The following is a 23,312-nucleotide window of genomic DNA, read 5'->3' as shown; positions in this document are numbered from 1 at the left end:
AGGCAGTTTGTCTGTGTTAACGCTGATTTTATTAATGAATATTCGTATATTTTGAGTGTTGAATTTTTGTGGAAATTGTATTAACTTAGAAAAAAATAATGCACACATTTGAAGGTGAGATTACCAGTGTGGCCACCAATGTTCACCAAGTATACTGATTAATTGCTTATTAACCCCTTGGGTGCCCTGGATGTAACGGTTACGTCCTGGGCAGCACCGCTCATGTGCCCAGTACATAACCGTTACATCCAGGAAGGGGCCCTCGGGGGAAGCGCTCTCCCCGGAGGCATCGCACTCCCCTCCCCTGGGCAAGGGGAATCGCTTTCACTTACACCCCTGACCTCTCAACCCCGCCCGTGGCGTCCGATGATGTCAGCGCGTGATCGCATGCTGACCTCATCAGAGGCCTACCCCTCAGCTTCCAGTGCAGATCGGAGGAGAAATGCAAAAGCAGATCACGTGGCGGGGGCGAGAGAGGCATGAAAAGAGAGGAAAGGCCTTTCCTCTACTTTCGTGTCTCTCTCAGCATTTCTGCTCCCGATCACAATGAGATCGGGTAGCAGAAATGCCCACTAGACGCCAGGGAATTTTTTTTTTGTTTGTTTATGTATAAGGGAAGCGCCCCCTTGGGCAGGGGCCCCTCCCCAGTGGGGCAAATCATTTTTAGGCCTTTTATAATTAGTCCGATCCGCCCCTGGGGGTGCTGAAACCCCTAGACACCAGGGATATCTTTTTTTTTATTTTATGTTTTACACATGGGGAGCTACCCCTTAGGAAGGGTAGCTCCCCTTCGGGGGCAAATTGTTTTTAGGCCATTTCTGCCCCCCCAGCCTATTTTTTTTAGGCCAATCTGCCCCCAAGGGAGGCAGAAACCACTAGACACCAGGGATTTTTTTAGTTGCATCAATTTCATGCAAGTGGAGCGACCCCTTAGGCAAGGGTCATTCTCCTGGGGGGGCAATTTTATTTTAGGCCATTTTTGCTCCCCCTTGGGGCAGACAGGCCTATTTCTATTAGGCTGATCTGCCCCCGAGGGAGCAGAAATCACTTAGGCACCAGGGAATGATGTGTGGGTATGTGTGTGTTTTGTTTGTGGGGAAGCCCCTTGGGCAAGGGTCGCTTCCGATGGGGGCACATTACTGTTGGCCATATCTGTCCCCCTTGGGGGCAGATCGCCTATTTTCAGAAGGCCCATCTGCCCCCAAGGGTGGCAGAAAGCCCACTAGAGACCAGGGAAGATTTATTTTTTCAAAATAAGAGGGTGGGGTTATGGCCATATCCCACCCCAAATAAATGGGTCCAAAGTTGTTCTGCCCACCTCCGGGCAGATGGGGCAATTATCCCCGATCCACACCCGGGGGGGCATAAAGCCTACTAGATGCCAGGGAGTTTAAAAAAAATAAAAAATAGTGGGGGCGTTATGCCCCCACCCCAACTGAAGGGGGTAACAGTCTTTCAGCTCTACCCTGCACACTAAAACATCTTATCTCACAGCAAGCAAGAGGACATTTGATTATTTTGGGTTTTGGTTTTACATTTGGGCCATGAGAGATTGGCTAACTCTCAAAATCATCCCACTTGGAATGGTGAGGGCTGCACTTTTTGGACTTTGGGACGCGGCTATGTAGAAAAATCCACAAGACCTAGACACATCTGAAAACTAAACATCTGGGTGAGTCCATGGTAGTATACTTCATATGCACCCACACCATTTTCTTACCCACAATGGCCTGCAAACCTCAAACTTTGCTGGAAATCACACATTTTTCCCACATTGTGATGGAACCTTCGGAATCTGCAGGAATCCACAAAATTCCTACCACCTGGCATTGTCTCATCAATACCGATAAAAAGTATGCCCCACTTGTCAGCCTAATTTTTTTTTCTTATACTTCCATTTTGATTTGGACCTGCTTTCGGTCCCCATCAATTTTGACATGTTTATGGCTCTTTCCTGTCACAGGCACTTGGCCCACCTACACAAGTGAGGTATCATTTTTACCGGGAGACTGAGGGGAACATTGGGTGGTAGGAAATATGTCCCGGTGCAGTAATACCACAAAGAAATGTGGTGAAAATGTGATTTGTTAGCTACATTTGAGGTTTGCTGAGGATTCTGCGTAAGAAAACACTGGGGGATCCATGCAAGTCACACCTCCCTGAACTCCCTCAGGTGTCTAGTTTTCAGAAATGTCTGGGTTTGGTAGGTTTCCCTGTATGGCTGCTGAGCCGAGGACAAAAAACGCAGGTGCCCCCTCCCCGCAAAAAACAGGTAGTTTTGATTGTTGATAATTTTGACGTGTCCAGATAGTGTTCTGGGGTATTTCCTTTCGTGGGCACTAGGCCTATACACACAAGTGAGGTACCATTTTTATCGGAAGACTACGGGGAATGCTGGGTGGAAGGAAATTTGTGGCTCCTCTCAGATTCCAGAAATTTCTGTCACCGAAGTGTGAGGAAAAAGTGTTTTTGGGCCAAATTTTGAGGTTTGCAAAGGGTTCTGGGTAAGGGAACCTGGTGAGAGCCCCACAAGTCACCCCATATTGGATTGCCATAGGAGTCTAGTTTAAAAAATGCACAGGTTTGGTGGGTTTCCTTAGGGGCCGGCTGAGCTAGAGGCTAAAATCCACAGCTAGGCAGTTTGCAAACAACAGCTGTTTTCTTTGCGAAAATGTGATGTGTCCATGTTGTGTTTTGGGCATATGCTGTTGTTAGCATTAGATCTACCCACACAAGTGAGGTACCATTTTTATCACGAGACTTGGGGGAACGCTGGGTAGAAGGACATTTGTGGCTCCTCTCAGATTCCAGAACTTTCTGTCACTGAAATGTGAGGAAAAAGTGCTTTTTTGCCAAATTTTGAGGTTTGTAAAGGATTCTGGGTAACAGAACCTGGTGAAAGCCCCACAAGACGCCCCATCCTGGATTCCCCTAGGTGTCTAGTTTTAAAAAAAGAACAGGTTTGGTAGGTTTCTCTGGGTGCCGGCTGAGCTAGAGGCCAAAATCCACAGCTAGGCACTTTGCAAAAAACAGTTCTGTTTTCTTTGGGAAAATGTGATGTGTCCATGCTGTGTTTTGGGGCATTTCCTGTCACAAACGCTAGGCCTACCCAAACAAGTGAGGTAACATTTATATAAGGAGACTTGGGGGAACAATGGGTAGAAGGACATTTGTGGCTCCTGTCACATTCCAGAACATTCTGTCACCGAAATGTGAGGAAAAAGGTTTTTTTGGCCAAATTTTGAGGTTTGCAAAGGATTCTGGGTAACGGAACCTGGTGAGAGCCCAACAAGTCACCCCATATTGGATTCCCCTAGGAGTCTAGTTTAAAAAATGCACAGGTTAGGTAGGTTTCCTTAGGTGCCGACTAAGCTAGAGGCTAAAATCCACAGGTAGGCAGTTTGCAAACAACAGTTCTGTTTTCTTTGGGAAAATGTGATGTGTCCACGTTGTGTTTTGGGGCACAAAAGTGATGTACCATTTTTATCATGAGAATTAGGGGAACACTGGGTGGAAGGACTTTTGTAGCTCCTCTCAGGTTCCAGAACTTTCTGTCACTGAAATGTGAGAAAAAAGTACTTTTTGGCCCAATTTTGAGGTTTGAAAGGGATTCTGGGTAACAGACCCTAGTGAAAGCCCCACAAGACACCCCATCCTGGATTTCCCTAGGAGTCTAGTATAAAAAAATGCACAGGTTTGGTAGGTTTCCCTGGGTGCCGGCTGAGCTAGAGGCCAAAATCTACAGCTAGACACTATGCAAAAAACAGCTCAGTTTTCTTTGGGAAAATGTGATGTGTCCTTGTTGTGTTTTGGGGCATCTCCTGACGCGGGCGCTAGACCTAGCCACACAACTGAGGTACCATTTTTATTGGAACACATGTGGGAACACTGGGTGGAAGGAAATTGGTGGCTCCTCTCAGAATCAAGAACTTTCTATCACCAAAATGTGAGGAAAAAGTGTTTGTTTGGCCAAATTTTTAAGTTTGCAAGCAATTCTGGGTAAGGGAACCTGGAGAGAGCCCCACAAGTCACCCCATATTGGATTCTCCTAGGTGTCTAGTTTCAAAATTGCACAGGTTAGGTAGGTTTCCTTAGATGCTTGCTGAGCTAGACGCTAAAATCCACAGCTAGCCAGTTTGCAAACAGCAGCTCTGTTTTCTTTGGGAAAATGTGATGTGTCCATGTTGTGTTTTGGGGCATTTCCTGTTGCGAGCACTAGGCCTACCCACACAAGTGAGGTACCATTTTAATCACGAGACTTAGGGGAATGCTGGGTGGTAGGACATTTGTGGCTCCTCTCATATTCCAGAACTTTCTGTCACCGAAATGTGAGGAAATAGTGTTTCTTTTGGATGAATTTTGAGGTTTGCAAAAGATTCTGGGTAACAGAACCTGGTGAAAGCCCCACAAGTCACCCCATTCTGGATTCCCCTAGGTATCTAGTTTAAAAAAATGCAAAGGTTTGGTAGGTTTCCTTAGGTGCTGGCTGAGCTAGAGGCCAAAATCCACAGCTAGGCACTTTGCAAAAAAAAGCTCTGTTTTCTTTGGGAAAATGTGATGTGTCCCCGTTGTGTTTTGGGGCATTTCCTGTCACGGGCACTAGGCCTACCCAAACAAATGAGGTACCATTTTTAGCACAAGACTTGGGGGAATGCTGGGTGGAAGGACTTTGTGGCCCCTCTCAGATTCCAGAACTTTCTTTCACCAAAATATGAGGGAAAGGTGTTTTTTTTTGCCAAATTTTGAGCAGGATTCTGGGTAACAGAACCTGGTGAGAGCCCCACAAGTCTAGTTTTAAAAAATGCACAGGTTTGTTAGGTTTTCCTAGGCTCAGGCTGACTAGACATCAAAATCCACAGCTAGGCATTTCTGAAAAACACGTTACTTTTCAATGTAAAAATGTGATCTGTCCATTTTCGTTTTCTATCGCAAGCATTAAGCCTACCCACGCAAGTGAGGTACCATTTTTATCAGGAAACTTGGGGAAACACAGAATAGCAGAAAAAGTGTTATTGCCCCTTGTCTTTCTCTACAGTTTTTCCTTCCAAATGTAAGACAGTGTGTAAAAAAGACCTATATTTGAGAAATGCCTTGTAATTCACGCGCTAGTATGGGGACCCCAGGATTCAGGGATGTGCAAATACCCACTGCTTTTCAACACCTTATCTTGTGCCAATTTTGGAAATACAAAGGTTTTCTTGATACCTATTTTTCACTCTTTATATTTCACCAAATTAATTGCTGTATACCTGGTATAGCATGCAAACCCATTGCAAGGTGCAGCTCATTTATTGGCTCTGGGTACCTAGGGTTCTTGATGAACCTACAAGCCCTATATATCCCCACAACCAGAAGAGTCCAGCAGTATATTGCTTTAAAAAATCTGACATCCTAGAAAAAGGTTACAGGGTAAAATTTAGAGAGAAATGGCTGTTTTTTTTTAACCTCAATTTCAATTTGTTTTTATTTTAGCTATTATGGGCCAGATGTATCAAAGCTTTTTGCTTTTGCAAACAGTGCCAATGCCCGTTTGCGAATGCAAAAAGCCCTTTTAGAATGTATCAAAGGCATTCTGAATGCAATTTTAAGGAATCGCTAAAATAGCGATTCCTTAAAATTGCGACCCTGTTTAGAGAGTCCCAAATTGCGACTCTCTAAATAAGAAATCTCAAATAAGGAATCCTTATTAGCGATTTCTAAAGCACATGTATGAAGCAATTCCTTAATGCGAATTGGGCATTAAGGAATCGTTATTACCACCAAGTTGAACTTGGTGGTAACCATGTGCAAATTTTAAAAATGCATTTAAAATGCATTTTTAAAATTTACATGTAAAGCACACATGCCCTTTTGGCATGTGTGCACCTTACATGTTGTTAAAAAATGTTTGGGGTGCAGCAGAGGGGGCCTTAGGCCCCCAGCACCCTGGAGTTTTCATTTCCCAAAATTGCGAATTCCAATTAGGAATTCACAATTTGGGACATGCAAAATATTCTCAAATATGGGCCGACAGGCAATTTGTGATTCGGTAATAGCATTTGCAATTTTTAAGACATCGCTATTAACGAAGCGCAAATTTGATACATTGCATTTTGCGACTCAGAAATAGCGATTTCTAAAAATTGCTATTTCCGATTTGCAAAATGCATTCCTGATATAGCTGGCCCTATTTTCTGTAGGAAACCCTTGTAGGATCTACACAAATGACCCCTTGTTGAATTCAGACTTTTGGCTACTTTTCAGAAATATTTAGCTTTCCGTGATCCAGCATTGATTTCACACCCATTTCTGTCACTAACAGGAAGGAGACTAAAAGCACAAAAAATAGTAAAAATGGGATAGGTCCCAGTAAAATGCCAAAATCATGTGGAAAAATGTGTTTTTCTGATTCAAGTCTGCCTGTTCATGAAATCTGGAAAGTGGGTGATATTAGCACCACAAACCCTTGATTGATGCTATATTCAGGGAAAAAATCACAAGTCTTCTTCTGCTGCCTTTTTTCCAATTTTTTTTAAAAAACAACTACATTTTTGCTATATTTTGGCTAATTTCTTGGTTTCCTTCAGGGGAACCCACAAACTCTGGGTACCTCTAGAATCCCTAGGATGTTGGAAAACAATATGCAAATTTGGCGTAGGTAGCTTATATGGACAAAACGTTTTGAGGGCCTAAGCGATAACTGCCCCAAATAGCCCAAAAAGGCCTTGCACCTGAGGGGGAAAAGGCCTGGCAGCAAAGGGGTTAATATGAAATGATGAGCTTATGTTTGATTAATGTAGTAATATGTCATATTAAGGGTTATGCACTATGTATTAGCTTTATTAATTGTAGGCTTTAACTTAGCAGAGGTCTTGGCCTAGTTGTGCGGCTTCATGTTAAGCTGTATTTCTTAGGCGTTTAATAAAATGTCTGCTTAGAAAATTAAATTGTGATTTTCCACTGTACTGTCCATGTGCTCATAGTGGAAAGTCTTTCTCATGAGAAATGTTTGCTAGAAGATGCTGTACTAGCTAATGCAACAATGTATAATGTAATGAGTGTGAGACTGACTTTCCAAGGAGAGAACAAAGACCATACTGACTAGAGTATAAGCTGCAACAATATTGTTGCCTGACGAGCCGAATGACGGGAGCGGGACAAGAAGAGCCAGTCATTGACATGTGAACCATGTACTAGTAGTAATGTAGATTTGAAGTTTTAGTTTTATTGGATAAAGTGTGAACATGCAATCCCCTGACCAATTAGGACATGGGAAGTAGTTTTAGGAAATCTAACTTAGCCACACTGCATCGGGAGGAGAGAGGCCATTTTGCGATATCTTAACTGTCTTGAGAGTTTAGCTATATTCTTTCTACTGCTTAGAGAAACTTTGCCTTTTCTGAACTCTGATGCTGAATCCTGATGCTTTGCTGACCAGACTGATGTCCCGATGACAAAGTCTATCTCAGCTTGTCGATCTGATTGAGGAGAGGTATATTATCATTGATGTTGATTGCTAAGTCTATCTGCTTTTGTTTCTAGGTACCAACCGCTATTTTGATAGAGCCATATTTAGATGTTTTTCCAAATTTGTGTGACTAAACTGTTTTCTATGTAGTCCAAACATGCTATTCTTGTAGTGAATACTAGCTTGTTTTAATGGGATAACAGGAATTAGCTTAGCCTTTGGCTTGCAGATTCGTGCCCCCGTCACCTAGTGACTTTTAACCTACTTAGCTTGCTCTGTTTTAGATTAGACCATTTATTTAATTAATTCTTCTAAGATGGCTGCCTTGTTTAAAGTTAGGCCATTTTGTTTAGATGTATGTTATCAGTGTCACCGCGCTAAGGCATCAACTCCTGCGACAAAGACAAACGAACTGTAGGTGCTCATATTATAAATTACCATCCCAAGCATGCTGTGTTATCTATTGTTTTGGAAAAGACTATGCCAGGGGTCCAAATAGATCTGTATAAATACATCACACTTTAGACAAATAATGAGAGGGATTTCAACCAGATACCATTGATGCTATTGATGCTGCATGTCGCCTTGACGATGACCCAGACTTCGTGTTCCTTCGGAGTCTGAGCACGAGACCTCATTCCAAGGTAACAAGGGTTGGGGGCTCCTTCCAGGGACATGGCATTGGCAGATTAGGTTTAACATACCTAGCTCTCTTCTAGGTAGAAGGTTAGGCCTCTTATGGTAGAGTATTAGGACATATCACACACTCGGTGTCTCTTTATGCTATTGCAAGATGGTGGGGGTTATATAATCATGACCCTTGTCTTTACAATTCTGTTTCTTGTGCTGTTCATTATCCCAATCATTGCAGCCCATGCGATTTACTGCAGATTGCAGATTGTATTAAATAAAAACTATTGAAACATTAGTGCATCTTTCGTTATTGCCTGTGTTTGGTTGAGATATGATATATCTGTGATAAAGGGGTAATCTCCGTTTAACCACAGCATTCCCTGAGAAGTCGTACGTCTGAGTCCATGCGTAAAAGCTGCCACAAATCACCTTTAACTGTTGTGGTTTTTGGTGAGGTACTGCTAGTGAGCCGGAAGGGTTGGGACTACAGTTGTGACTTGTTGTAGGATAGGCATAGTCACCTACAAACATAAGTACTGTCATCCTCGAACCAGCAGTCTTGCCCAGAGCAAGAGTCCAAACTACGACATTCTTATCTGGTGTTAGTGAGGGTTGTTACTGATCACTACATGAAATAACAGCTTATGTCTTTTCTTTTCTGAAGCTAAACTTATGTAATATCTTTTGCGCAGTTATTCTTGCTACTAATCTGTACAGTAAATTTAGAATGTGTAGTAGCTCAAGCTTTGATTATTGCATTTCTTTCGTCGCTTTGGACAGCCAGTGTTGTTTCAGTATGTTTATCAATTCATTTTGAGACTGACTTACTTTACATTAGCATTGTTAATATAGGAAAATAAATATTCTAACTTTTATGTAAAGATGTAGTTATTCATGACTACAAGGTCATGGTGTGTGACAATTACTGACTCCTATTGATTACTAATGTTGTTGATTGTTATTGATTATTGATCTGCATGTAAGGGATATACATTGGGAAATCCTCGAAGCTAGTCAATAGGTTCATCAACCTATTTGCGTCTCCCTTGTATGTTTACCTATTAAGGTCTGACACGCTAACATCTGCCTGCATACCCAGGAGAAGGAAACTCTGAATAGCAGTTGGCAAGAGGGAAGATTGCTCAATTACAAACACATTTTTCTGTGGTCAACAGCACTTTGGATTATCTTGATAAATACCCAGGAAATACAAATGTTTAGAGATTATTGGAAAATTCAGCTACAGGAAATGTTCCCTACCTAGATATCAATCATGTGAGCAACCTCTGGGACAAAGACGTTGTCCCCTATCTGTAGATGTAACACTTCAAGACCTCTTTATCTGTATGAATGTGCAGCATCTGGCTCCTCTGATACTGTGGGAAAGACAGGAAGGATGATGAATTGTTGTCAGCTCCCACAAAATGGAAGATTAGGTTTCAAGTGTAAGGGCACCCATTGAATTACTGATTTAGAAGCCCATGCCTGAAAACAAAAATACTGACAGGCCTGAGCATGAGCAATAGACCTCATCAGAATAGCAGAAAAACAGGCCTATAAATGGAACATCCTCTCCGGAGGAAAGACACAGTTCAGAATAGACATCTGGCAATTAGGTCCAGAGAATAGCTTTGACTACATGAGAAATAGAAGCAAATGCTCCCAATTGTCTCCTTGGTCGTAGAGCATTACTGACTGTTGCTCCCAGGGGCAGCTCCTCCGCAATGGTGGAGGAGCGGAGCCTTCCTGGCTAAGAGCCAGCAGCTGTAACATAAAAATATATTTCATTATCACTTTATTTTACAGCTGCTGGCTCTGCCAGCAGCATGTGCAGGGAGGGGATGGGCCATGGGAAGTGCATATGTGTGTTTGGCTGCCCGTATCAGAAAAAAGGTGCGAAAATACCAGTTTCAATTCTCAAGATGCAGGACCTAAACAATGACTGTATATACCTCCAAAGGGTGCCTGGTTGGTGGAAAGGATGCAAGATCTTTATATTTCAGTAGTGTGGTGAACCCCCACTCTAGTAGCAAAAGTGGGGGTTGCCTCTGGGCTTGATGAGCTGGTAAACTGGGTCCATCTATAAAAACAAAATCCATGCCAATAATGACTAGTATAGAATTTTAGATATGGATCATCCTTTGGATAGGTTGTACTTCTAGAACAAGGACAATTCATTTTGTGAACTGTGAAGTTTCTGTTTCTTTGTTAGTCTGATTCATAGGAAGTGACTCGATAACAGCGTAGTCACAGAAATGTTGAGCACAAAGATATTTATATTTAAACACTAGCACCTGTGCGACTCCTTCGAGTCCTCACTGTTCTAAATTGGTGATGCATTTCTTACAGGCCTCTTCTGTCTGCAGATCACCAGACCAGAGCTCACAAATATCACTTTAAGGGAATAAGATCAAAGAGCTGCAGTGTGCTCACTCGGGGCAGCCAAATGAACCAAGATTAGTGAAGGAGAGAGAGAGAAAGAGAAATTATGACTTTGGGAGCTTATCCATTTTGCAAGGTTTCCATCAGATTTTTTTCCTCAGTATCTGAACCTGTTTTATTGGCATTAGGACTCGGTGCACTTTACCACTGTTACCTAGTGCTAATGTGCTTGTACTGTCAACCTAAAACAATGTACACTTGGCATCTCCCTAATTGGTACATTTAATTCACTTACAAGACCCTAATAAAGTGGCATCACATGTACCCAGGGACTCAGCATTTAATGGTACTAGTGGGCCTGCAGCCATCCTTGTGCCAACCACTAATGTAGTCTTGGAAAACATGTCTCAGGCCTGTCTCTGCAGCCTGACATGCCATTCTGACATGGCAAAATAAATCTTTTGCCAGACCTAAATCTTCCTTTATATAAGACTTCACTAAGGCACACCCTGGAATGCCTACAGGGCAGGGTGTATCGTATTATAAAGTAGGAATTGTGTTTTTAAATTTTCAAAGTCTTGGTACTGAAAAGCTCCTAAAGTCATTTTTCACTACTGTAAGGCCTATCACTCTGATTGACTAGCATTGGGTTACCTTCTCACATTTAATAAATAATGACATTTGATTGGGAGAAGATAGAGATATGCTGCTTAGACTCAAATGAACTGTGACTTAAAAGCCTATTTAATGATAACATTGGATTTAAAGTCACAATTTTGAAAATGCCACTTTTATCCTCACCATTTGTGCATTATGACAGTATCCTGAGTCATATGACAGTAAATGGCTCTGCTGTTGGGGTTTGTGTATTCCTGTCAGTGAGACAAAGAGGATTAAGTTTTGACAGGATGAGCCACCTTGCTTGAGCGACTGGGAGCAGAGCTGTACCGAATCCCATTTATATTCTAAAGGGCTTTGCCTCCAGCACTCTCAAAGGAACCTAACACTCCTCTTTTGTTGCCCAGGACTTCTTAGAGCCTTGACAGGGAAGAACCTTCCAGAATCAGATGTTGTGGTACAATTGGGAGTCCCCACACTTCAAAGGCTGGCACCAGTTATAAATATTGACCTCCAAAGCCACTCTACAGTATAATTCTGGACAAGTGGACATTATAGAAAAAGATCTGCCTTGTTTCCCAGAGGCCTTCTGCATGAGACCCGGCTTTCTCTTGAGCTCTCACCTGCTCTTGAGAAGGAAGACTGGGCCTGCTCCCTTCATTCTAGGCTAACCTAAGTGACTTCAAGGGTCAGTTGGCTGACCTCCTGTTCTGTGCTACAGGAATACAACAAACTCTAGAGGCCTCCCTGCAACTGCCCAGCTAGCCTGCTGCACTGGATCTGCCTGAATCTGAAGCTCGATATTCCTGAGCCCTGCTGGCCTCTGCTGGAGTAGGTCCCTCTTACCGAAGAGGTGCCTTTCCAGGTCTTGGACCCTTGGCTGGCATTAGAGAGCACTCCTCCATGCTTGATGGAAGGTTCATCAAATTCAAACTGACACAAAGCCCCACTTAGCCTTGCCACACAGCTTTATTGGAACCAACACCAGACGGCGTGAAGCCTGACAAAGCACCGATATGCAGACTGCAGATCAAAGTCATTAGGTACAGTTCTCAGTGGCCCAAACTTGGTCCTGTAACCAACCTGCACTTCAGTGTGGTCAACCTGAACTTCTGGCTGGTCCAGCCTGACCAGATTCCCACAATTAGAGCTATCTGCTTCTTGGCGTTATTTTTTCTTAAACTACAATATTTCCAATTCTACTAACTACATTTAATTTGTTTTGTGGTCATTTAATCTATTAAAATTAGTCTATTATTCTAAATTGATTTTTCTTGCATTGCATTATCACTTTATTTCTGTCTGGGTGCTGCATAAAAACATTACACATTGCATCTAAGTTAATCCTGACTGCTTTTGTGCCAAGCTCCCAAAGGCTTAAGCACGGGTTCATTTATCGACTTTTGTGGTTCCCCCTTATAAAGATTGCAGCTGCTGCATGAAGAGGGTTTATATTATCCAACCAATAACCCAGTTTCTTACATTGGTGGTCAGTGGTGAAATCCAGTACTTGTGTTTGTGCAGTGCCAATCAGTAATGTTGTGTAACACTAAAATCCCATATAAATAATCTGACACAAGGTTTGACCTCTTTTTGTGCACCTGTGACTCTTGCCTGCAAATATGGAGGTGGATCTCTACAAGCTGGAAAGTTGCAGTATAACTGAGCTGAAAAAGGTTGTGCAGGGAGAGGGGCTAAAGCCAGCAAATGCTTTCCAAAACAAGAGTATGAGATAGCCCTCCGAGTCAGGGAGGAGGTGTGCAGAATGCACGCTGCGGCATGGGAGCAGGAGGATGATGATGACAAAGAAATGCATGAGAAGGAGGATGAGATTGAGGCTGAGGACGAGAACTGTACAACAACTTCAGAGCTAGAAGGAAAGGTTTGTGGGAAACCCACAGGAGTGAGGTCCAGTACTGGGTTTAGTATAGGAAGCAGTGTGTCCTCCCACCCCATGTCCTTTAACAAACTAGGGGACAATAAAGATGGAGGCTTTGCTACTTCTCATCTTGATTTGAGAACTCGGAGGCATGGAGAAGTAGCAATTATTCATTCATCAATCATCTTTTCACTGTACAGCAGAGAAGCTATGGGAGCTGGATGAGGCAGAGGAGCTCATATTTTCCATCAAACTGTCAAATCATTTCTCTTTTTTGGGAGCACTAATCTACAGTCCGCCCGGATATAGAGTAAAGTTTGGTGAGGCTTTAGCCAATGCAGTTGCACCTTTTCTGCTACAGTTTTCTAATTTTACGATCTTAGGTGAAGTTTAATGTTCATTTAAATGAGTTGGCCTCTACGGCAATACTTAAGCTGACAAAGGCAATGGACAATTTAAGCATCCAACAAAAAGTTTTAGCTCCCACACATTAAGAGGGGTATATTTTAGATCTGATCTTCTCCAATTTATCCATTCTAGTAGCAGGTAAAAAAACTTCCAATTGCATTGTCAGATACATTTTTGGTTCCTTTCTTGATTGTTCTATCTGAAACCTTCGTGATCTTGGCACTAAACTACCAAGATAAGCTATTAAAATTTTTGGGCCCCTCTGGGATAATCATGAAGGGGAACTTAGAGTCTGAATTTTTTTTTATGTTTCCCTTCTACACACCATTAGTAAGCTGGCCCCTTTGAGAAAGAGATAAATTAAAAGACAAAAAGAAAATGCATTCTGGTTTCCCCCTGGACCACAGGTGAAAAAAAGACTTTGCAAATAACTGGAAAGGGAATGAATGAAGCATTATGAATAGGAAGCATAGGGACATAAAAAGTGGCATTGAAATCCTTCTGTAAGATTAGGTGTGCTCAGGCTGAGCTTTGGCTAGTCAGATTGATATACCTATCAATAAAACCAGGGATATATGTAAGATCATTCAAACCTTCCTATCCCCCGCAGCCATTCAACAGAAAATCCCTCCCTTTTATAATCTGTGCGATAACTTCTCTAATTATTTCCACAAGGAGGAGGAGGACTTCTACTCTCATTTTGATAGATGAAGGCTGTCATCTCTGACTCTAAGAATAGTGGATGGCCCTTCATTGGTCAATTTTGAGCCTACCTCGTTCACTGACTCCGAAACAGCTATTCACGATTCTGGTTCTGGTTTACCTTTAGACCCCTGTCCAGCTCATATTTTTAAACTGGTAGTTTCAATGGTGAAATCTATAATCAACAAGTTGTTTAATCATTTTGTGGGAAAAGGTGTCATCCCAGGGACTGGAAAAAACACAGCCCATACCATTCCTGAACAAATCAAATGTGGACCCTGTTGCTCTAAATAATTTTAGACTGATCTTTCTGCTTCCGTCATTAAGCAAAATGTTAGAAAAAGGGGTAAATAAGCAGGTCTTAGAGTTTTTGTGGGGAATAATAACATCTTGCATTCTACTCAACCTTGCTTCCTTCCTGGATATAGTACTGATGCAGCACTATGGGAGGTGTTTGAGTTCATAAAGGCTAATCTCGACCAGGGTAAGAAAGCAGTTGTGATTATTTTAGATATCTCTAAGGCTTTTTACACCATTTCTCATGACGCCCTCTAGGATCACATGGAGACAGCAGATGTGGTCAGCAAAGCCAAACAGTTGCTTCGCATCTATTTTGCACCTTTGGCCAAAGTAGTTGAACACAGGGGTTTCAATTTAGTGTTTTAAGCAGACGGCACTCAATGAATGCTTTCCTTTGATCAGATTTATATAGCCCTGGTGGATACGTTTCAGGTCTGTAGCTCTGAAGTGATAATTTGGATAAAAGAAAATTGCCTAAAGCTTAAAACAGGTAATTCTTAACTTCTTTTCTTTGGGAACTATGATCCTTTCAATCTTCTGCGCTAGTGGCTGATGGATCTTGGAGAGCTGCTAGTATGATCCAAGGTGGTAAGAATTCTAGATGTAAAGTTTGTCCACTAGCTTTTTTTCAAATCACAAATTATGGATATTACAGGGGCTTGCTTTGGTATATTAAAATCCCTAAAAGAGTTTCTAAAGATCTTACCAGACTCGGAAGCCAATTGTTGTAGGTCTAGTCACTTCTAGTATACCTTATGCCAACTCCTTTTATTTAGGAACTCATGTATATTTCATCAATAACCTACAGCTGGTCCAAAATGCAGCCAGTAGGACAATTGTTAACTGACCTTAGATGCAATCTATCTGAGCCAGCCTAAAGCAACTCCACCCGTTACCAATAAATGAACAAATTACATTTAAAGCCTCATTGATCATGTTCCAGGTGGCCTAGAAAAAAGGACCTGCACAACTCAGAAGTACGTTTTGTGAATAGCAACAAATAAGAGCACTTTGCCCTACCAATAAAGGATTTTTCAAAGTACGCAGATTTAACTGAGACAGGAGGGGTGGACATTCCTTCGAGCATTAAGCAGTCAAACTGTGAGTGGGCTCCCAGATGATCTTAGAATGCTAAAATCGGAAGCGATATTCAAAAAGAGGTTGAGGACCCTCCTCTTTGCTGAAAAAGGATTCAAAAAATAAAATGAATAATAACAGTGACCTTCTACCTCAAGTCAAGGATCTCTGTCAAGTTATTATGGGAACGGGAAGACCCCCTGATGTAGTGACAAAAAGTATCTGATGGGTGACTAGTAATTAGCTCACTCTGCTTGGATATTACTGTCAGCAATGGCATGCCCAAACTGACCTGATAATGTTACCACATACCCACTAGATGCTTCTCTCCAACATCTTTATCTTGCTGACTCTGCAACAGGGTCAAGAGCCATGACCAAAACTGAAGAGTTGAAGTCAAGTTCCCATTTAGCTCTCCCTCCTTGTGCTGTGCCCAAGCCATTTATTGAATATTCTTTGAAGTTAACAGAGTTGCAAACCAAATAATTATGATGCAATAGTGTGGAAGCAAAACGGAACCCCAAAATTTAGAAACCGTACAATTTATATAATTTGGTTCTCCCACAATTTTAGTTTGCACATTAATGCTCCTCCTAAAACAATATATCAGCAGAGTAAAACAGTTTTAAAATTGATGGGGCCTACTCAATAACAGAGTTGCGTATCAATTAAAAGTTAAAAGGCTTTATTACAAAAAATAAATGGGACAGAGTAAATGCCATGAGGGCTCTCAGAAGCAAAGTTCTATATAGTATGTTAAATCGGCAATATTCTAAGTATGACATAAGAAGCAAAATCAGGAAATATTTGGAAAGCATCAAGGAAACCTCAAAAGTCACTCAACTCTAAACTCAATGGGTTCATACATGCCATTCTTGCATAGAAAATTAGTGAAAGGACAAAACATTGTGGTGTGAGGAAAATTATCCATTCTTCAGAAAATCAGCACATGAAAAATACACTTCATTACCTTCATGTATAAGCACTGTTAAACCTGTCAGCCATAGGTTGCTCTTCCACCAAACATGTGTCTTACTCATCCTAGTTTTTGCTGAATTAGTTGTCATTGACCTTAGGACTCTGTGACTGCTAACGAGTGCTACAGTGTTTGTGCTCTCTCCCTTAAACATGCTGAAACTGACACCTAACTAGCACATTAAATTTGGTTGTACGCCCCTAGTAAAGTGGTACCACATATATCCAGAGCTTTTAAATTAAATGTTACTTACTAAGGGACATGCAACACTTATTGTGCCACCCACTTAAGTAGCCCTTTAAACATATCTCAGACCTGCCACCGCCACCTGAATGTACAGTTGTAAATTGCCATTTCAAGCTGGTAAAATAATCATTTTGCCAGCCCTAAACCAACCTTTTTAATACATATAAGTCACCCTGGGGTAGCTCCTAAATCACCCATAGGGCAGGGTGCAGTGTATTGTAAAAGTTGGAGATGTACTTTTAACTTTGACATGGTAATGAAAAACTCTTACATTTGTTTTTCACTATTTCAAGGCCTACCACTCAGATAGAAATTATTGGGTTACCTTACTGCATTTAACAAGTACTAACTTCCACTTCAAAGTAGGTCGAAAAGCAGAGTTTCGTTTTTAGAGAATTGTAATTTAAAACTCTATTTAATGGTGAAGTTGGATTTTAAGTCACAGTCCTGATGATGGCAGGTTTAGAAAGTTGCCATTTTCTTGTCCTAACCCTTTGGTGCCTGCAGCCTGTATCCTGGGTCACAAACCTAGGTGTAGCTCTCCGGTGGTCTTTGTATAATACTCCCAGACTGTGATAGAAAGGGGTAATACATGTTGTCAGCATAGGCTATCTCTGTCTGAATGAGGGGGGGAGTTATCATCTACCACACCTGCATATCACAAAGCCTCAGCCTCCGCAGACCCATAAAAGGTTTCATACCAGTTATTGGTCCATAAAAGCCAGAGCAGGGAGGCAGAACATTTTAGACATCTCTGTAGGGAGAAAACCCTAGATGCTCCTCCCACTTCAAAGTTGACACCAGGTATAAGCAGTGAACCATCAGACCTAAGTCTTCTGATCAGTTCTAGATGTGAGGACCAAGAAGGACGACTACTAAGCTGTGAAGACTACTCTGCTGCCTAAATCCTGCTTTGCTGACCAATGCCTGCTGTTGCTGTACCAGGATAATCTTGCTGCTGTGAGCTACCCAGCACTCCAGGAACTCTCCATGGGAATATCTACTAGTCCCTTGTTCAAAGCCACAGGGACACACAGCTTTCTTCAATGTCGATGCAACTCCTCGCATCCCAATGCAGCATGATGCTGCTCACCACCGGCACCAGACCAGTGGCATGCATCTCTTCCTTATTGCCAACACTTCACAGCACAAGACCCCGCAAGCCCTCATAGTTCTTCGACAACAGCCCAGCTCAACACTAGCATCCGCTCAGCTTGACACACCTTGTCCTCTGTGCGAACACAGCACAGCGTAAGTCCTCACAAGCTCACATCAACAGTTTCCTCAATGAAGAACCAGAGCCTCATATCACCAGCTCCCGTTAATGGCTTCATTGACTCAGCTGCTGCCTGGCACATCTCAACATCGGACCTCACATCACAGCTCGTCATCGACGACTCCACAATTTCGGTGTACACAGCTCATACCAAGAACGCATGATCCTGATGCCCAGACCACAAGGTACTTTTTCAATAGACTAAACTCAGCTCTGTATCCAACCAGCACACCATCACAGTGACATGAACCCATTGCACTGTGACAAGATAACTGCGGTTGGTGCTTTTTGCTTCTATGCACTTGATGTCTTCAAAACCTTTAAAATTGCATATCTCTAGTTTTACTGACTGGATTTTTGTTGTTTTGTTGTAAAATAATTTAACACATTTACTCTATTTTCGAAATTGGTGCAAGATTTCTCTTGTGTTGTGTTTTTACCTTATTTCTGTCTGTGCGCTGCATAAATACTTTACACAATGCTTCTAAGTTAAGCCTGACTGCTTTTGTGCCAAGCTACCAGAGGGTTAAGTACAGGTTACTTTGAGGTTTGCTCATGTTTCACCCTAAATGCAAAAAAGAACAGTTGATTGACGGAATGCAGAACAAATCAAACATTCACCCCCAGTCACAGATCTGGGTTAATCCATAATTTTTTTTGCTCACCATGCCATTCCAGTTGGGTCCAAACTGGGGTGGCATGGTGAGCAAAAGAACGATGGATTAAACCTAGATCTGTGACTGGTGGTGAGTGTTTGAAAAGTTTCAACACTCCGTACATCATCCTTTTGTGTTGCTAAAGTTGCCCTAAGTGGGAAGGGTATGCCCAGACATGGGTCCCTTGCTCACTGTGCCACTGGATTCAAGCTAGCCTGGCTGATGAAGGGTGAGACCCGGAAACCGGTTCCAGGATGCTTGTTTCTGGTCCAGGTAGGACCGGCCTGGCAGATCCGGCTGGACTGTTACCATAGGGAACAGGGTCAAGACTGATTTGCATAAGGCTGGGTCCAACCTAGTGTGGCATGGTGAGCAAAAGAATGATGGATTAAACCCAGATCTGTGACTGGGGGTGAGTGTTTGAAAAGTTTCAACACTCCGTCCATCATCCTTTTGTGTTGCATGTTTCATCCTGACAAGAATTGTAGTTGCTACTTGAGTAGGTCTTCACCCCTCCCCCACACAGCCAGTTGCCCATTTTCTGGCAAGTTCACACAAATTATTTTAAAAAACTATTCAACACCCTCAATTCTAATGTCTTCCAGAGATATATGACAGATTAAGCAATAAAACTTTCAGTGAATGAATAGACTAGTGAAAACCACTAACAAACGTTGCATGTCATGGGGAACAGCAAAAAACGTAATCAAAAGCAACATAATAATTACAGCCTATGAGGAGAGAATGTGCTTGAAGGGATAGGGACAGCAGTGAGTGACAGAGAGGTGTTGAAAAAGGTGTTTTGCGCAGAAAATGTGGCAGAACTAAAACACATTAATAGACACATTTCTATACATCATAGGAACTTCATTTCAATTGTAATTATGTTTATTCACCTTCTATATGAAAGATCACGCATAAAAAAGAAAGGCATACTAATCATCATTATTGATGCACGAAATAGAACCCCCAAAAACAGCTTCACAACACTAAAACTAATTACAACATGAACATTTTGCATACCATGACAGCACCTGGTAGGACTCCATTCACTCCAAAATCCATCATCAGCACAGAACTTATGCACTTTTCCTCTTACTCTAGCACACTGTGAACGGCTGTGGTTAAATTTGTAGGATGTGTAGGTTCTTTCTCTTTCTATTGGCAAAGCCTAAAAAATAAAAGTTGAAAAGTAAAACAGTTAAACTCAATGCTGGACAGTGTGTATTCTTATTATGATGAAGTCCACCAACATTACATTACTTTGTCTTGCAATTCTATAGTTTTTTAAGACAAGACACAATTTATTGCTGGAGATGGCAATATTCTGCTCCCTGTTTATGATGCACAAGTGCAGGTACACACCTATCTGCACTTGGGTTTTTGCATCTCCCCTTCTAGCAACAGCTAACTATAATACAAATTTTAAGTATTATTGTGAAATTCTTTCACGTAAAGGTAAAGTCAGGTGATTAGTTTCAGATCCTTTTCATATTTTACTCAGGGATGCAGCTCAATTCTTGCAAATTCTTAGGCCCAGGAGGTAAATTCCACTCCGCTCGTAGAGTTTTCAGAATTCGGGCACTTCACGCTACGCGGAGCAGCGGGGAGTCCCCAAATTCCACCATGTACTGCGAAGCATAGATTTTTTTCTATTCACATGTGCAAAGTTTGGTTTTGGCACTCGCTTGTAGCACCATGATATACACAGGCCACTAGCGAGTGCACTCGAGATTTTGCACCAGCTAGCATGGCTTCCAGCCGCAATGGCACTAATACAGTAACACTCGTGAATGCACCTTGGGTAGATTTTCTACTCGAGAAGCAGCTAAATCTACTTCAAAAGAGGTTTTAAAGTGGATTTTCTTCTCCATAGGACCATTCAAGTTGGTTTTTAGTGCGAGAAGCAATTTTTAAAAAGTTTTTTTGACTGCTGGAAGGAAGTGCCACCGAGTCTCTAACTTCCATAGCCTGTCCAGCCGGCTCCTCCCTGTGCTTTGTCCATCTCCTTGTCACTTTTGACTTGGATTTTGAGGTAGCAGGATCACTCTCTTTGTCTGGGGGATATATACATATGTTTGGATTTAAGGACTTGTTTTTGTGTTCTCATAAGTAATTTGGAAAATAGGTCATGCACTGGTATCTCTTTCTACTTTTATTTGATTTTTAAATTTTGTTGTGGTGGGTGGTGTGTAGTTTAAGTAGGGGCCTAGTTATTTTTGCATTTCATTTTAAATCTTTCAGTAAAGTGTGAGTGTATTTGTCATTGCCCACCATTTCTCTTTGTTCTCCATGCCATGTGGCTAGATGCCATTTTGTATAATCTGTGTCTATAGGCCTGAATGTGTTTTTTGTTCCCCATGCCTCCTAGCTCGCTGTTGTTATTTGACCATGTAGCTGGCTGCCATTTAGTTCATCTAGCCAGAGTGCCTTTGCCAGAGACTTACATGTGTTCTTTGTTTCCCATTCATCCTTGCTCACTGTTGTTGTTCGACCATGTGCCTGGCAACCATTTAGTGGATCCAGCCAGTGTGCCTTTGCCCATGGGCTTGCATGTGTTCTTTGTTCCCCATGCCTCCTTGCTCGCTGTTTTTTTTTTACCATGTGTCTGATGGTCAATTACTGCATCCAGCCAGTGTACCTTTGCCATAGGCTTGCAAGGATGAATGTGCTATCAGTTTAATAATATGCTTGAGGATCATTGTAGTATATGTATATTAAGAATATGATTTTGATGAACAGTGCTTATATTACTACAGGCTTTTTTGTATTTTCTATTTTGCACCTATTTGCTTTTTTTCTTCTCTTCCTCCCATACAAACAAGTTAATTATTGATCATTGTTTAATTTAATTTTTATTTAAACCATTGAATTGTAATTTTTCATTTATTTTATTTTAATTTTAACTTTTTTTTTTTTTTTTTAATAATTTATTTATTTAATTTTGTTTTTGCATTTTGCCTTGAGCCATCTGTTCATCCACCATAGGCGCAGATCCACACTACAGCATTCAGTTGCTTTAGGTATAATTTTTTTTCCTCCCGGACATCTTGGTTGTGGTGCACTGTAGACATATCAGCATCATTCATTTTTGTAATGATTTTTCCATTTTCCCCCGGACCACCTTGCCTGCCATAGGTTTTTTAAGGAGTATTCCATTTACCAATGCACCTTTCCGACTACCACAGGTGTCTCGTTTAGAATAGATGGACATAAAGCAAAGAGCTATATCTGTGTGTTCTGTTGCCTGATTTGAAATGAAATTTGATGGTATGGTGATGTGATTTGACTTTACAATGTATGGATACACTGTTATTTACAAAGTAACCCACCACACTAATATTGCCTTTGTCTGTACTATTCAACCTGCAACAATGCCACATTTCACTAAATATATGTTTTTCTTGCTTGGTTGCTTTTAGGTGCAGAAAAGAAGAAGAGACATCACCAACAGTACTGCCAAACAGAAGTACTGTAAAGTGACTTCAGTCCTCCAATCTCTTCCACTTGTGCAGCTTTGTGCCACTGCCAACTGAGACCTTTAAGATGGCCCCAAAGAAAGTTGCTCTGTAGAAAGTGGTCAGTAAGAAGAACCAGCTTTACACCAGTTGCATGCCGACCCTAACCTTTTTCGAGAGATGTGTGCCTGCTGCACTGTCCTCCAGAAGGAACCTGGGAGCAGCACTCCTGCATCAACAGCACTACCCCAACCTACGCCCAAGATCATGTCTGTCAGTGAGGCAGCCACTACTTTTCTGGAGAAGCCTATGAACAGTGGCACTGAAATTGATTTGTCCCTTTCGCAAAGTAGTACCCAATCATTTCAGGGAACAAGGCAAAGTGGGCAGCAGCCAGCAATAGTAGATCTTCTTGAAGTTGGAGCAGAGCAGTGGGTCATGCTTCCTGTCAAGCAAGAATCTCTTTTAGAATCATTGGCTCCCAGAACTTCAGCAAGGAAAAGAAAGGGTACTACTCCACCATCTTCTACAGGTACCAATTCTGATGATTACGATAAGGACATGGAGTGGATCCTGACAGGGTCTGGGAGACACCAGGAGAGGCAAACAAAAAGGAAAGTCCCTTAAAGCTTTAGAATTATGTATGGGGATGATAAGGATGATAATGACGACGAGCCAGTCATTAAGGAAGCTGTCACAGAGGAGTCCAGCATTACTGTTCAACCTGCTCCAAGGGATGTGGCACAGGTAGCACTGCCAGCTCCCATATTTGTAGAGCCCCAGCTAAGACCTGTGCCAATCCCTAACTCAGTAGCAGTATGCGCTGCAGAGAGGCAATCAATGACACACCCACCTACCTCCAGTTCTTCTTTAGGCATTGGCAGTGGCCCCTAAGTAAGTACTCCTTCCCACTTTCTGACTTTTTTACACTTAGCAAACAGGAAGAGAACATTGCAATCTGCACCACTTACCATGCAAGTATTCATTGAGGTAAGTCTGGTTCACATTATGATACTGGAGGCCAAACAACCCATATGAAAAAAATCATACTATCTGCTAGGGGGAGCACCTTAAAAAATGGCTCAATGTGGTCGGGATGGTGGAGGTGAGGAGAGCCCGGAAACAACAACTAGAAGTCCAATCACAGTGGGAGGTGATGATGAAGAAGAGGATGACATTCTCATGCAAGGCAGCCCTGTCCTCAGCGGTGAGTCAGAATCACCCACTTTATTGACCTCACAATGGCACAAGAAG

At 41.9% G+C, this 23,312-nt stretch overlaps 1 protein-coding gene across 4 annotated transcripts in view; it reads right to left on the bottom strand.

Moving 5' to 3' along the window:
* The window catches only part of IL13RA2 (interleukin 13 receptor subunit alpha 2), a 623,741-nt gene that overhangs the window by 25,491 nt on the left and 574,938 nt on the right, over window positions 1-23,312 (bottom strand). For all 4 annotated transcript variants that reach the window (XM_069212556.1, XM_069212557.1, XM_069212559.1 and 1 more), the window contains exon 8: window positions 19,624-19,771. In XM_069212556.1, coding sequence (XP_069068657.1) covers window positions 19,624-19,771 — 148 coding nt within the window. The remainder of the gene's footprint in view (window positions 1-19,623; window positions 19,772-23,312) is intronic.

Source organism: Pleurodeles waltl, chromosome 2_1 (assembly GCF_031143425.1).
Source record: "Pleurodeles waltl isolate 20211129_DDA chromosome 2_1, aPleWal1.hap1.20221129, whole genome shotgun sequence".
In the NCBI taxonomy this organism is placed as follows: Eukaryota; Metazoa; Chordata; class Amphibia; order Caudata; family Salamandridae; genus Pleurodeles; species Pleurodeles waltl.
The sequence above is the reverse complement of the archived record's forward strand: the minus strand, read 5'-3'. Positions and strand labels throughout refer to the sequence as shown.